Source organism: Bos taurus, chromosome 16 (assembly GCF_002263795.3).
Source record: "Bos taurus isolate L1 Dominette 01449 registration number 42190680 breed Hereford chromosome 16, ARS-UCD2.0, whole genome shotgun sequence".
Lineage (NCBI taxonomy): Eukaryota > Metazoa > Chordata > Mammalia > Artiodactyla > Bovidae > Bos > Bos taurus.
Window position 1 is genome coordinate 55101744 of NC_037343.1, and position 15817 is coordinate 55117560.

Below are 15817 nucleotides of genomic sequence, written 5' to 3' on the forward strand. Positions count from 1 at the left end.
GGAGGCCTGGCGTGCTGTGCTTCATGGGGTCGCAAAGAGTCAGGCACGACTGAGCGACTGAACTGAACTGAACTGAAAGATGTTTAAATAAAATGTCTTTAATTTTATTGAAATAAAAAATTTTATTTAATAATAAGATAATAAGTAATAAATTTTATTTAAGTAAAAATATAGCTTCCTTAAATGAATTTTTAGTTATTAAGAACATTTAATAAATAAAAATATAAAATTGAATACTTTCAGAGATATCTGACTTCCGTCCTTGATTTCTCTGTTCCTTCCTTTCCCCTCTAGCTAACCATTTTTATTCTAAGTTTATCTTTCTATTTAAAAAAAATAAGTACATACAGTATTTACATCACACATATTTCTATACCCTTTTAAAAGCAAAGTTAACATATTATAAACACTGTTCACTTAGGTTTTATTTCTTAACAATATATCCTAAAGATTGCACTGTGCAAGTATACAGAGATCATCCTCATTTCTTTTTTTAGCTGAATAATCCTATTATGTGGCTATCCTATTGCTTATTCAATCAATCCCCTATTGAGAAGCCTTGGGGTTGTTTTCCATGCGTTTGCTTCCAAAAAGAATCCTGCAGTTAATAACCTGATGCATAATTCTTTTTTCATTTTTGCAAGTATTTCCTTGGGATAGTGAGATTGCTGAGTTAGAGGGTAAATGCAAATATAATTTTGCTAAATCTTACCAAAACCCTGCCCAAAGAAGTTCAATCATTTTGCACACACACCAGCAATTAATGAGAATGCCTCCTTCCCCACAGTCATGCCAACAAAGCAGATTGTCCAGTTCTGGATTTTTGCCTACTGGTAGGTCTTCAGTTCGGTTCAGTTCAGTTCAGTCGCTCAGTCGTGCCCGACTCTTTGCAACCCCATGAATCGCAGCACACCAGGCCTCCCTGTCCATCACCAACTCTGGGAGTTCACTCAGACTCATGTCCATCGAGTCAGTGATGCCATCCAGCTATCTCATCCTTAGTGTAGCTATAATTTGCAATTTATCTTATTTTGAGCGAGACTGAATATATTTGCAAGAGTTTAAGGATCATTTCTATTTCTGTGAACTGCCTGTCATATGTTTGCCAGAGTATCTGTATTATTTCTTCTTTCTCCATTTTTAGAAGATCTAGTACATTATGAATCCTATATTGCAAATATGTTTTTCCTAATTGTCATTTTCTTAACTTCATTTGTAATATTTTTTCCATGGAAACTTTTTTATGCATTCAAATTTGTCAATCTTTTTGCCTCTAGATTTTGATTTATAGTCAGGGAAGTTTTCCTGCATATTTAATAAAAAAAAATCCATCCTTGTTTTCTTGTACTATTTTAGATTTTCATTACTTGCATTTAAACTTCTGATACATCTGGTTGTTGTGGGGTAGAAAGACCCAGCTCCTTTATTCCAACTTGTGACAACTCTGAAGGGCCATCCCTGCTTCTGAACTTCCCATAGTGTCATCATAGACCTTCATAGAGGTCTTTGTTGAGACTACAGTGGGGTCCAGCTCCTTATGCAGAGTACATTCAATGTTACCTTTTTCCACAGTTACATTGTATCATTTATGAAACAGTCCATGTATTCCTGACTGATGTGAAATAGCAGCTTTATCAGGTGCTAAATTTCCATGTGTTCTTTGGTTTATTTCTGGATTTTTCTACCCTGCTTTATTCATCTGTCTGTTCATACACCAAAATCACAGTTTTAACTATAGAGGTTTTAGAACATGTTGTACTAATATCTGTTAGGGTGAGCCCTCCCATTTCCTGCTTCCATTTTTAGTCTGTTTCTGGATATTCTTATTTGTCTGTTCTTCCATATGAATGTTATAATCAACTCAGCTAACTCTGTCAAAACTCTAATATTAATTTACGTGGATTGCATTAAATTTATAAATGTATTTATGGAGCACCGTCATCTCTATAAAGCTGAGTTGTCTTCTCCAGTAACAAGAATGTCTTTCTCCTGCATTGCAAGTGGATTCTTTACCACTGAGTCACTGGGAAAACCCAGTATCTGAATAGAACTCATCCAAGAGAATTTACTCTTTTCCTCAGTAATATGTTCACAGCATGCTTAGAGGTATCCTTTTTCTTATTTAATCTCCATTTCTTTACTTGTGGGAATAGCTCTAAAGTCTGCCTGCATTTTTATGGACTTCAGTTACCTATTGCCTCCTAAGTTATTAATAATGAAATAAAATTGTACCCATTTGTGATTTTGTCATTGTTGTTGTTCAGTTGCTAAGTTTTGTCCAATTCTTTGCAACCCTATAGACTGCGGCACACCAGCCTTCCGTGTCCTTCACTATCTCCCAGAGTTTGCTCAAACTCATGTTCACTGAGTCGGTTATGCCATCCAACCATCTCATCCTCTGTCATCCCTTTCTCCTCCTGCCCTTAATCTTTTCCAGCATCGGGGTCTTTTCCAGTGAGTTGGCTCTTCACATCAGGTGGCCAAAATATTGGAGCTTCAGCTTCAACATCAGTCCTTCCAATGAATATCCAGGGGTGATTCCATTTATGATTGGTGTTACTTAAATGTTAGATTGTTTCTCTACCACAAAATAATCCCATTTTGTGAAATGACTTTGCTTTACCCTAGCTAATAACTTATTCATCATATGACTGGAGTGTTAGTAGGAGGCAGGGAACAGATTTGAATTTGAAACTAATTTAGGTCACTTTCTCCTTAATGAAAGCAGTGGGACTCTGGAGGCAATCACATCACATGCCTTCACATTTAAATGCAGAGGATTCACAGTATATTGAAGGCATACAGCCAACTCAGATTTAGAACCTCTGAATTAGGTGCTGACTAGTCCTATAGATTTTGATAGGCTTTAATTATGAGTCTAAATTTATCCAGTGGATAACTGAGAATCTATATTATATTTTAAGCAAGGGTGGAATGTGGTTAAGTTATAGTTTTTAAGGAGCATAATTAAATCAAATCATTTAAAGGAGGTTCAAACATTAACATATTCGCCATTCAAACAGTAACAATTTGCCTATAATTCATATACATATTTTAAAGATAAAAGCAATACCTAGTTGGGATCTAGTTCCCTGACCAGGGATCAGACTCAGGCCCCCTGCATTAGGAGAACAGAGTCTTAGCCACTGGACCACCTAGGAAGTCCCTCCACATTTTCTTTATCCATTCATACATCGATGGACACAGATTGTTTCCATATTTTGACTATTGTATATGATGCAGCAATGAACTTGGAAGGGTATATATCTTTTTAAGTTAGTGTTATCATTTTCTTCAGATAAATACTCAGAATTGCTGGATCATATGGTAGCTCTGTTTCTAATTTTTTGAGGAACCTCTATACTGTTTTCCATAATGGTTGCACTAGTTTACATTCCCACCAACAGTACACAGTATTCCCTTTTCTCCACATTTTCACTGATATTTTGGCTGCTCTGGGTCTTGGATGCTGTGTAGGCTTTTCCTTAGTTGCAGAGAGAGGGGCTACTCTAGTTGCAGTGTGTAGGTTTCTCATTTCAGTGGCTTCTCTTGTTGCAAAGGACAGGCTTTAGGGTGCTTGGGCTTCAGTAGTTGTGGCTCATGGGTTCAGTATTTTCAGCACACAGACTCAATAATTGTGGTGCATAGACTCATGTGGGATCATGCATCATGTGGGATCTGTGTGGGATCATGCACCATGTGGATCAGGTATCCAACTGTCTCGTGCGTTGGCTGGCAGATCCACTGCACCATCAGGGGAGCTGACCTGACTTCTTGTCTTTTTGATTACAGCCATTCTAAAAGGTGTGAGGTGATATCTCATTGTAATTTCGATTTGCATTTCCCTGGTCATTAGTGATGCTGAGCAAATTTTCATGTGCCTGTTGGCCGTCTGTAAGTCTTTGGGAAAATGTGTATCCAGATCATCTGCCCATTTAAATTAGATTGCTTTTTGTTTGTTTTCTGCTGTTCAGTTGTGTGAGTTCTTTTTATATTTTGGATACTAACCCCTTATCAGATATATGTGTTGTAAATGTTTTCTCCCATTTAGCAGGTTGCCTTTTCGCTTTGTGCAGAAGCTTTTCCCACAATTCATAGTGATAGATTTTTAAATTTTAAGATGAGGGGGAGTGGTGTTAGATTGATTTTATTTAAGTGAATACTTCATTACCTACTAGCTTAACACTAACTAGCTGCAGAATCTTAAGTCAGTGATTTAATTGCCTGTATGCCTCAACATCCTCATCTGTAGAGTGGGGATAATCTGTCTCTCCTAGTGTTTTGTTTTTAAGGCTGTTTTTGTAGAATTTGTGGTGATTATCTAATACTTCCTATAGCACCATAAATATTTTAATGTGCTTTTTTTCCATTTTACAGAGGAGTTTATATAAGTACAACTGGGTTGTTTACTCGAGATCCATGTTCATCGCTGTTAAATCATAGATTTAAATTGATGTTACCTAAAACCAACCATATTCCAATTCAAAGATCCTAAAAATCCCTAGGATGTCCTATACCCCCTGTCAAAATTCACTGCTTTCTGGCTTAGTCTTATTATTTTGCACTCGAAGTCTACCTCAAATTCCCAGATGAGAAGTAAAAACTGAGAGCATCTTATTGTCTACATTTGGTTCCTTTATAGGTCATTCGCACACTCTAGGCCTAATGATTAGCTATGAAAGGCAGCTATTTTGTATTATAGCCATTAATTAATTATATGATTGATTCATACAAAGGAAAAATATCTTTATTAAAGTCCCCAAATTTAAATAAAACCAGCCTTTATTTACCATCAATCATAGCAAGAACATTTCTGGAAATATTCATCCATATTCTTTCCCACATGTGATTGTCCCTGTAGTTAATAATGGAACATCTGCATTTTCCTCTTCTAATTTTCAAGGTTTTGAATTTAGGATCAATTGTTAAACCTAAATTGAGCTGAAATATCTCCACATATTTTTCCAGAGAATTTAAAATCAGAATTTCTTACAATAGCGTAGAAGACAGTATATGACCTTGTTCTTGCCTATTGCTCTTTGTTGTTGTCGTTCAGTCACCCAGTCATGTCCAACTCTTTGCAACCCCATGAACTGCAATACCCCAGGCCTCCCTGTTCCTCACCGTCTCCCAGAGTTTGCCTAAGTTCATGTTCATTGCATCAGTGATGCCATCCAGCTATCTCATCCTGTGACACCCTCTTCTCCTTCTCCCCGTAATCTTTCCCAGGATCAGGGACTTTTCCAATGAGTCGTCTGTTCGCATCAGATGACCAAAATACCTATTTCTCTTACCTCATGTCTAATATTCAGAGAACGCAATGGCACCCGACTCCAGTACTCTTGCCTAGAAAACCCCATGGATGGAGGAGTCTGGTAGGCTACAGTCCATGGGATCGCGAAGAGTTGGACTGTGGGCAAGGGAGAATGAGTAGTTTAAAAATTACATTGAAGGACCCAAATTCTTTCAGTCTCTCTGTTCTACCTCCCTTATTGTCTAGCTTCATTCTCCTCTGCCTTCCCTCATGGTTACAAAATGGTTGTGGTGCTTCCAGGTGTCTCATCCAGGCATAACAGTGGCCAAAGGGAAAAGATGCTATCTCTTCCTGTATCTCTTCTAAAAATGCTAGGGAATCTTATCCCACAGTCCCCATTAGATTTCTTCTGATTTCTTATTAGTCTGTATTGGTCATTTGCATGGAGGTGGTTTAGACTAATTACTCATAATGAAAAACATATTGGAAAATCAACTATCATAAATGTCGTGGTCCATGCACAGATTGGAAAAGAATTTCCAAACATGAGGCAGAATGAAAGGAGAATAGAGTTTATTAGAGTGGGGGAAGAAGTGGGTACTGCCAGTAAAATGGGCCAGCTTCCTGACAGTCAGGGAGAGCTGACTCTGAATGTTGGTCTTTGGTCTGTTTTTATAGTCAGGGGACAAGGAACAGGGTAGGTGTCTTGTGAGTCATTTGCTGATTGAATGAGGTATGTATGCATCCCCTATACAGGCCTTGGAGAAGAGTAAGACAAATACCTTTCCTTACATGGGGTAAGAGGGGGACAGGTCACGCTACTCAAGAGGGCTCAAAAATTCCACAACAGTTACAACATGCTGGGAAGGGTGATAAGGGTCTGGTTTTTTCTGTTCCTACATTCCAACACCTTTCTTGCTCATCTTGTTCTTTTGTCCTCAGGGCACCACAATAACCACATGAATGAGCACTAGAATTTAGGATGGTGTCTATCTTGTTCACGACCATTTCCAAAGCCTAGGTTAGTACTTGACATGCAATAAGTGCTCAATTAATAAATCCATTTAAGGTAAGAGGAGAGAATACTGACATTTGTTGAGTGCCTACTAAGTGCCAGACACAGAACATGATCTTCATTATAATTTACCCCTCTCAAAAATTGTGTAAAAAAGGGTATTGTTTCTCTTTTACACAAAAGAAACTAATACTTAAGAGATTAAGAAACTTGACCAAGACCACCAATCTAGTGAGTCGTAGGGCTAAGATTTGAAACTATGGGTGTCTGGATCTAAAGACCATCCATCTCCCACTACAAGCTAATTAACAAAAGATATTCTTTCCCTTTCAGAAACAACTGCAAAAATCTGTGTAGATTCCATTGTGAAGAACAGCTAAAGAAAATGTGGTTAAGTTCATGCTTAGCCTATAATAGTTATCAGGAAACCAGCAGCAGCCTTTCACTAATATTACTGACATTGTATCCTCCACCCTATCACTTGTTTTCTAAACATATAGTGAAAAATAGGTGGCTGTGTGCTGTGGGGAAATCAGGCAAGGGACAAATTGAAAAAAAAAAAAAAAAATTATTTTCCTCCCTAATGCTAAAGTGAATTCAGAGCAGTATTTGGTGAAGTGTTTGTCATAGAATACTAAGTGAAAGGGCAATCTGACATAACCTTAAAATCCTGAATAAAACCCTGGGGTCTTGAAAGCCAACCTGGGAAATCTGGAAAATCAGGTCTATTTCTGATCTGTCTGTGGATCCTCAGCAGCTTGCACACGGGAGTGGCCTCATAGATATATGTCAACCACATGTACACATGTGTCAATCATTCAACCCACAATTAGGGAAAAAATCGTGCCAACAGGAGATGTACCAGCTACAAATAAATCACAATTCCTGGCTTTCTGTGACTCCTCCCATCTTCCTATTAACTTCTGCTGAGGAAAACAAAGCAGAAAGGAGAAGCCTTCAGTAGTCAAACACTGCCAGTTCAGCAATGAACTCGCACATCCTCGGGATACAAGGAACTGGGTACAAGGACAGGCAGTCTTTGAGGGGACCGAAGCCCCAACAAAGAGCGCAGCTATATCCTGATCTGGGCCGGAACCTCTTGGTAAAGTATGTGGGTTCCAGAGGGAACGATTTAGGAACAGGACCACTTCCTGCGGCTGAAGTGGGGCGAGGGGTGGGGAGGAAATAGCTGGAGGAGCGGCATCCTCCTTGCTCTAGCTGAGGCAGAGAAGGAGCCAGAGAGGAGGCGGCGGGCAGAGGAGGCAGAGGAGACTAAGGCAGAGGAGAAAGTGTCGGAGCCGGTAGGTTAGCAGTCTTAGAGCAGAGGACAGTGGACAGCGCCCTGGACTCGCTTTGTAAATCTGCGGTCCCAAGTTGCGGGGCTGCCCATTGGGTAGGGGCCGTGCTTCGCCCGCCACCTGTCAGTGGGCACCGAGAAGGGACTGTTGGGGCACTGGGGCTGGGCCTTGCGGGGCACCAAACGGCGTTCAAGCGGGCTGCAGCCCTGCCCCGGAGCCACGGAAGGTGCTGGGCTGGTCTGCCTGAGGGCGTGAGGTTCCGCACCCTGGACAGCTTCCCTAGACAGAGGTTGAAATCTGGGGGGAAGGAAGTGGATACTGTGCGTCCCACCTAACCCGGGGACCAGCGAGATCTTGCCAGGTGGGTGGTGGACATCGTTTCGGGAACTGAGGGAAGGGCTGGTAAAGAGAATGTTAGTATTGGAGCCATAGTTTCTCTGCTCTGTTCTGTCTGGGCTGTCGGAAACGGAGTTGTTTATTTTTAAAGGCAAGTACCTGCTCATTCTGATATCGCTTCGGGACAAGTCACCAGCTTTCAGATCCGTTGTTAAGCCAGCGTGTTCGCTACCCGATCCATCATGCTAGTATTGCTGTGGCTATCTGGTGAATACTCTGTAGGGAATCGTTGATAGTGCGGTCAGAGTTAAATGTCTCCGGAGTACTTTTTGGAGAGAGACAAGAGTAGCCTAGCAATTGGGACTGTTTGGCGCACTTTCCCTCAGTTTTACGTATAATCGTTTTAGCATTCACAGTAAAGATGGTCATCTTAAAGGAACTAGGTAAGGGTTATGAGTGTGCATCTGCAAAAGGCCTGTCGTGTAATATAATAGGATATAAAATTCTTTATCACTGAACGAAATCATTGTATAGAGATTGTTACTGGAAAGATCAGAAATAGTTTTTATTAAGTTACTGCTTTTCTGTTGTCTTAGGTTCGGCTTTAGAGTGTGGTGAAGGGTACTTTTCATGGTGCATGGAAGGAAAGCCAATGCGCAGGTAGGCATTTAGGAAGAAATCCTTCAGTTTCACTAAGTGAAATTCACATAATAATACAGGGTTTCATTTTAAAAAATTTTTAAAGCTTTTCAAATCTTAACAAATTCTGCTTGGAACTAATGATTCTTGTTCTAAAATAAATCAAAAGTAATATCAGAAATTAATAGTTTTTAAAATAGAGTAAAATATAAAAGTTAAATTTCTAAAGAGTGCTAGGAGGTTTATGTAGTTAACATTTCCACTTTCCTTTTTACATGGTAATTTTTTGTGGTAACCATTAAATGTACTATAATACTATATGAGTTGATTATGGTTTTCAATTACCTATAGAATGTAGAGGTTTCTTTTGCCATATAAGACTAATGATTACTTATAATACACTGTATTGAATGTGTAATTATGGTTTTGGTTATTTTATTGATGTTCAATGTACATTTGTTCTATTAATTAAAATAGCTGCATTGCAGGGAAGATTGTTTGAGGACTAAAAAAGGTATTGGACGTAATAACTTAGTCCATAGAAAAATAGAACAATGTATGGGAAAATATAGACAATTTTAGGCCTTCCTAACCCTAGAATTTAGTAATGCTTTTTCTCAATCTGTTCTAACAAACAGGACTCAAATCCTTATTGAAAATCACCCCAGTTCTAGTCCTTCATTTTTAAAACTCATTTTACATTTATTTAACTGTATTTAATCTTTTTTGTTTAACATCAAAGATAAATATATCTAGCAGACCCTTAGAAGAAACATGTTGTGATAGGAGTATGACTTAGAACCAGGAGGAAGAACTAGAATATAAATATTTTTTCCAAATCTGTTAAGGATTTATTGATTCACCTTGACCTAGTCACCTTCGTTGTGTCACTTTTGCTAGAAGTCACCCCAGTTTATTTCCCTAATGTACCTGACCAGGATATTGGGAATTAATGAATGCTTGCAAATGATTTGAGATCTCCAGATGTAAAGATGTTATGGATATAAAATCATAGTACACTTAATCTTATTTGTATCTTACTCTAAAGTAGAAATAATATTTGACTGCAAGTACATGAAGACATTAACAACATGTATATTAAATGCTTCGTCACTTCAGCTTCTAACATGGTTGCAAAAACCACTGATGGCTTCTCATCCTCAGCTGCCATAAATGTCATATGTAATTGTTAAAATAGGAACTTATTTTTTTAAAAAAAGAGAAGGAAGCATGGGGATGTTTTTCATTTGTCATTAATTCCTATATAAAATATTTACTTAATCACTCATTTTTCTGTCTTGCTTTATTATGAAATATTGCCAGTTGTTTAAAATCATGTTGGAGAATTCTGGTGGCATTAATTGTTGAGTTACTGTTCTTTTTTCATCACCATCACTTGGCCAGAGCTTGGCCTATCATTGCTCCCAGGTTTTACTTTTACCTGCTACCTGCGTTAAGTTGTGGTCACATTCCCTACCCTTTCCTTATTGGGCTGTGATTCTTGCTGCCAGCAACCCAGACAGCAGTCTCTGGAAAGTAAGGTTGGGTTTATGCTTACCAGCTATTGGAGAAGCTTTGAATGAGAAATAACTGTTTATATTGAATACATGTTCATTCTCTCTGCTACAGTGGAAGCTCTTTGAGTCTCATGTGTCTTCTGTATCTTTGTATCCCTGGCACCTGGTGATCACTGAATAATTGTTTGAATGAATGAATAGCTGAAGTACCTACAGACTTTTCCCATGAGGGGGAAAAAAGCTACGAACAGGAAAAGATTGCAAAAACATTAGGGTATTCTGATGCTTAATCATAAAGTTTTATGAAGCCAGTTAGCATTTTGTTAGCAAAGCTTCATTGCATTAATTTATTTAACTAGCTATTATGTGTAAATGCTACAGAATTTCCAAGATAAAAATAGGATATTCAGTGAAACTTAAGTCTCCCAGTGCTGACTGTAGCTCCCAATTTTCCTCTCCAGAGGAACCACTTGAAAACAATTTCTTACATATTCTTTCACAGTATTGTAATGCATATGTAGAACATCTCCTCTTTTTAAAAAGCACTGATATTTGCAATTATTCACATTTTTCTCTATTTTTTTTTCACTTCACATATTATCTTGTTCAGTTCAGTTGCTCAGTCGTGTCCGACTCTTTGCGACCCCATGAACCACAGCATGCCAGGCCTCCCTGTCCATCACCAACTCCCGGAGTCTACCCAAACCCATGTCCATTGAATCGGTGATGCCATCCAGCCATCTTATCCTCTGTCATCCTCTTCTCCTCCTGCCCTCAATCTTTCCCAGCATCAGGGTCTTTTCAAATGAGTCAGCTCTTCACATTGGGTGGCCAAAGTATTGGTGTTTCAACTTCAACATCAGTCCTTCCAATGAACACCCATGACTGATCTCCTTTAGGGTGGACTGGTTGGATCTCCTTGCAGTCCAAGGGACTCTCAAGAGTCTTCTCCAACACCACAATTCAAAAACATCAGTTCTTCGGCGCTCAGCTTTCTTTATAGTCCAACCCTCACATCCATACATGACTACTGGGAAGACCATAGCCTTGACTAGACGGACCTTTGTTGGCAAAGTAATGTCTCTGGTTTTTAATATGCTGTCTAGGTTGGTCATAACTTTCCTTCCAAGGAGTAAGTGTCTTTTAATTTCATGGCTGCAACCACCATCCGCAGTGATTTTGGAGCCCAGAAAAATAAAGTTTGACACTGTTTCCACTGTTTCTCCATCTATTTGCCATGAAGTGATGGGACCAGATGCCATGATCTTAGTTTTCTGAATGTTGAGCTTTAAGCCAACTTTTTCACTCTCCTCTTTCACTTTCATCAAGAGGAGTTTTAGTTCCTCTTCACTTTCTCCCATAAGGGTGGTGTCATCTGCATATCTGAAGTTATTGATATTTCTCCTGGCAGTCTTGATTCCAGTTTGTGCTTCTTCCAGCCCAGTGTTTTTCATGATGTACTCTGCATATAAGTTAAATAAGCAGTAAATTATGACAAATATATTTAGACCCACCTGTTACTTGTAGGTACTGTTAACCAGTCCCTTCGAGAGACATTTAAGTTATTTTATAGTTTGCTGTTACAACCAGTTCTTCTATGAATGTCTTTGTATGTGGTTTTTGACCAATTGTATAAGTATAAAATAAATTCTTAGATATAAAATTCCCCAAAGAGTATGTGCATTTTAAAACTTTGAATTACAAATTCCCATCCTTAGAGATTATACCTGTCTATAGTCTAACCAACAGTGTGACTAGTTCCCAAGATATTATTTTTTAATCATTGGTATAATTTAGAGACACTAAAATATTTTGCAGTATAATTCTTCCATCTTAAATATAGGAAACTGGGCCCGATTTTATTATGAATTGGTTTATTCACTCATCATTTATATCGTACTTGTTTTATGTTTGTTTACTGCATATATACAGGTAAAGTGATGGAAAGACATGTAAATAGATACTATAATGCATCATGAAGGATTTTAATAGAGATGTACACCTCTGCTTTGTAGAGATGAAGAAAGCTTCACAGAGTTGGTAATATGTGAGCTGGATCTTCTAGAAAGGATAAGAATTTGTTTTAAAGTAAAGAATATACTTGAAAGGATAAGAATTAAAGAAGGGAGATAGTAAAATATGCCATAAACAGAAGGAACGGCTGTGCTGCCCAAAAAACAAAAAGATCCCAAGATCTGAAAGTGTATGACATGTATAGAATGGTAAGTATATCTGGAGTATAGAGTATATGAGGGAGGAAGAAGGGAAAGGAAGGTAGGGGGAAAGAGCACGAAAAGTGAGGCTACAACCACTGGAAAGAGTCTATACCCTTTAGGTATTTAAGAACCAATGGATGTTGTTATACAATTGAGATTTGTTCTTTGGGCTGATATTTAAGAAGATAGGATGTGGACTAGAAAGAAGGAAGAAAGGATAGCAAAAAGTACTAATTTAAAGGAGTTTGTGGGGAATTCTCTGGTGGTCCAGAAGTTAGGGCTCTGCACTTTCTCTGCTGAGGGTCTGGGTTCAACCCCTGCTTGGGGAGCTAATCCCACAAGCTGTGCAGCAATGAAGGAAAAAAGAAGCTGTGGTAGTTAAAGCTGATGAGAGCCTGAAGTAGATACATGGCAGTAGGGATTGAGAGAAGAGTTTGGAATTGAGAGTTTGTTTAATAGTAAAATCAAAAGGATTTGGTGAATATAGAGTGAGGAAAAGGTAATGATACAAGCAACTCCAAAGATCTCAGGTTAGTGCTGCCATAATGAAATAAAAAATACAGAAAGAGAACAGATTTCACTAAGCCAAGAATAGATTCTCTCTTACATTCTTTAGATTATTATGTCTAGGAAACAGCCAGGCAGAGATAGCCAGCATATAATTCGAATATGGGTCTATAGCAGAAGAATGGTTTGAAAATTGTGAGTCACCAGTATGCAGAAGATTCTTGAAGTTGTATATGTGAATGAGAGTAGAACAGAAAAGGAGGATGCCAAAAACAGAATCCTAGGGAGTACCAGGGGTGTCTCAGGTGGGGCCTAAGATGAAAACCCAGTGAAGGTTCATCAGTGGGTAAGAAGCTTTATATTCTTTGGCTCTTATTTAGTCGTATCTAGAGTTTTTATTGACAGTGTGCACTCATGGTGAAGACAGATGAGCTCCTTGAGTTCAACATCAAAAGGCAAATCCTGTTCAGATCTCTTGTCTTTAGAATTTCCGATTTATTCTGCTGCTGCTGCTGCTAAGTCACTTCAGTCATGTCCAACTCTGTGCGATCCCATAGACGGCAGCCCACCAGGCTTCCCCGTCCCTGGGATTCTCCAGGCAAGAACACTGGAGTGGGTTGCCATTTCCTTCTCCAGTGCATGAAAGTGAAAAGTGAAAGTGAAGTTGCTCAGTCATGTCCAACTCCAGCGACCCCATGGACTGCAGCCTTCCAGGCTCCTCCGTCCATGGGATCTTCCAGGCAAAAGTACTGGAGTGGGGTGCAATTGCCTTCTCCGCTGAGTTATTCTAGTCAGTCTAAAATGTATTCCTCAAAATAAATTATAAGATACACCAGCTTGATTTGGCTCTTTCTTGGTGTGGCATGCCCTGTAGGTTGGCTTGCTCAACACATTTCCCTTTCCTCCTCCTCCTATTTAGACACAAGAAAATAAATGTTATACTTTATATCTTTAATATTATTTTCATTTGGGGATGGCTTATGTAACACGTATGGGACTCCTCTGGTAGCTCACTGATAAAGTAACCACCACCAATGCAGAAGACACAGGTTCGATCCCTGGATTGGGAAGAGCCCCTGGAGAAGGAAATTCCAGCCCATTTCAGTATTCTTGCCTGGAAAATCACATGGACAGAAGAACCTGGCAGGCTGCAGTGCATGGGGTCACAAAAGAGTCAGACATGACTTAGCAACTAAGTAAGAAAAACGTGTAACGCAGTGCTGCCAATGAGATGTCAGTGGAAGTTGCTGAGAGGTACCCTAGGAAGATTTGTTTTTCTGACGTAAAGGGAGAAACCAGCTTGTTTGCATGACCTTCCTCCATCTTGCCTTGATTGCTGGGCCAAGGCACCTAGTGCTGACCCTTGTTTCACCCAGTAAACAGAGATGAGATGTCTTAGAATTGAAGTATTCATGACCTATTTTCAGATTAAGGAATTAACAGCCTGGCTTTCTGGTACGGAATCAGGTCTGGAATGTAGTGCCTAGTGGATGCTCTTCTAATAAGCAGCACTGGAGCATTGAGATGTTATTTCTGTTATAAGGATTTGTATGCACAAATCTCTAGCTCTCCCTATCCAGGTGTGCTTGGGACTTTAAATGAAGGTGACCTCAGCTGAATCTTTTAACAGCAGGCAGTGTTAGTCACTCAGTCGAGTCCAACTCTTTGCAACCCCATTGACTGTAGCCCACCAGGCTCCTCTCTCCATAGAATTCTCCAGGCAAGAATACTGGAGTGGGTTGCCATTCCCTTCTCCAGGGGATCTTCCTGACCCAGGAATCGAACCTGAGTCTCCTGCAGTGCAAGCAAATTCTTTACCATTTGAGTCACTGGGGAAGCCCCAAGAGAGGTAATCTGTGTCCAAATTAAGACAAATTTTTGAAGTATAAAAGGAGAGATGCTTGTTTAGTAGATAGGGAGCACAATTCCAAGCTAAAGAAAGAGAAAATGACTCTTTCCTCAGTTAAAACTTACTTTTGAAGTAGATCTGAGGAAGAAGTGCCATGATAGCTTTGCAATTTAAGTTGACTCACACATTTTGGATATGTGGAAAGGCTTTTTTTGAATGTACTTTTTGTTTAGTCGCTCAGTCATGTCCGCCTCTATGGCCCTATGGACTATAGCCCACCAGGCTTCTCTGCCTATGGAATTTTTCCAGGGAAGAATACTAGAGCAGGTTGCCATTTCCTTCCTCTTCCAGGTGATCTTCCCTCCCAGGGATTGAACCTATGTCTCTTGTGTCTCCTGCATTGGCAGGCAGACTCATTACCACTAGTGCTACCTGGGAAGTGGTATAGAAAGGTACTAAAACTGTAATATTCCTTTAGTAAAAATGAAGAAGATTTAAAATATTTTACTTGTTTGATTTATGTTTTCTACATGCACATTACTTGATTCTTCTATCTTTTAAGGAGATTTTTATTTTCATGGGAATGACCCATCCATTTACCTAGCCTGCATTTCCTTAACCTCCTAAAAATTCTTAGGAATTTCACCTTCACTCACTTCAAAAATTCATTCCTACTCTCACTCAGAAAGGCTCTCTCTGAAATCGTTAAGTCCTAATAACTTGTTTTCTGACTGTAACCTCTTGAATGCTCACTCCATCTGTTCTTTGACCTAGTCATAATCAACATGGCTTTTGTCTCTTGTGTTTTTACACAGTTTATTCCTACAACCACTTCAACCATTTTCTGGCCGCTACTCACTCAACTCTTGAGTATGTACATGGCATTTCTCAATTCTAGATTAATGCAGGCATTTATATTCTCTAATTTGGGCTGCAGATTGTTGCTGGATAAAACCAGCCACGGGGAATTCATGCTACTGTAGTCAGAGTCTTTAATATCATTGAGCCAACAGTGTTATCCAAAATCAATGCTTGCTCATTCCCCACAATAGCTGTTTCACATCCTCACCCAGTCTTCTTATGACCCTCTTAGCACTCCTTTCAGTAGCAGCAAGTGATCTGTTCCCTCAGCTCCTACTTCACAAAAAAAATAGAGGCCATCAGGTATGAACTTCCTCCGGCTCTG

The 15817-nt window shown here is 39.2% G+C and overlaps 1 protein-coding gene across 5 annotated transcripts in view; it reads left to right on the forward strand.

The window, feature by feature from the left end:
* Positions 1–15817, forward strand: part of KLHL20 (kelch like family member 20) — a 71300-nt gene that overhangs the window by 6532 nt on the left and 48951 nt on the right. Inside the window, exons 1-2 of one of the 5 annotated variants that reach the window (XM_005217062.5) lie at positions 7457–7928; positions 8500–8563. The exons of 1 other annotated variant lie outside the window; for it this stretch is intronic. In XM_005217062.5, the coding sequence (XP_005217119.1) occupies positions 8541–8563 (23 nt within the window). In that variant the 5' untranslated portion in view covers positions 7457–7928; positions 8500–8540. 5 annotated transcript variants of the gene reach the window in all.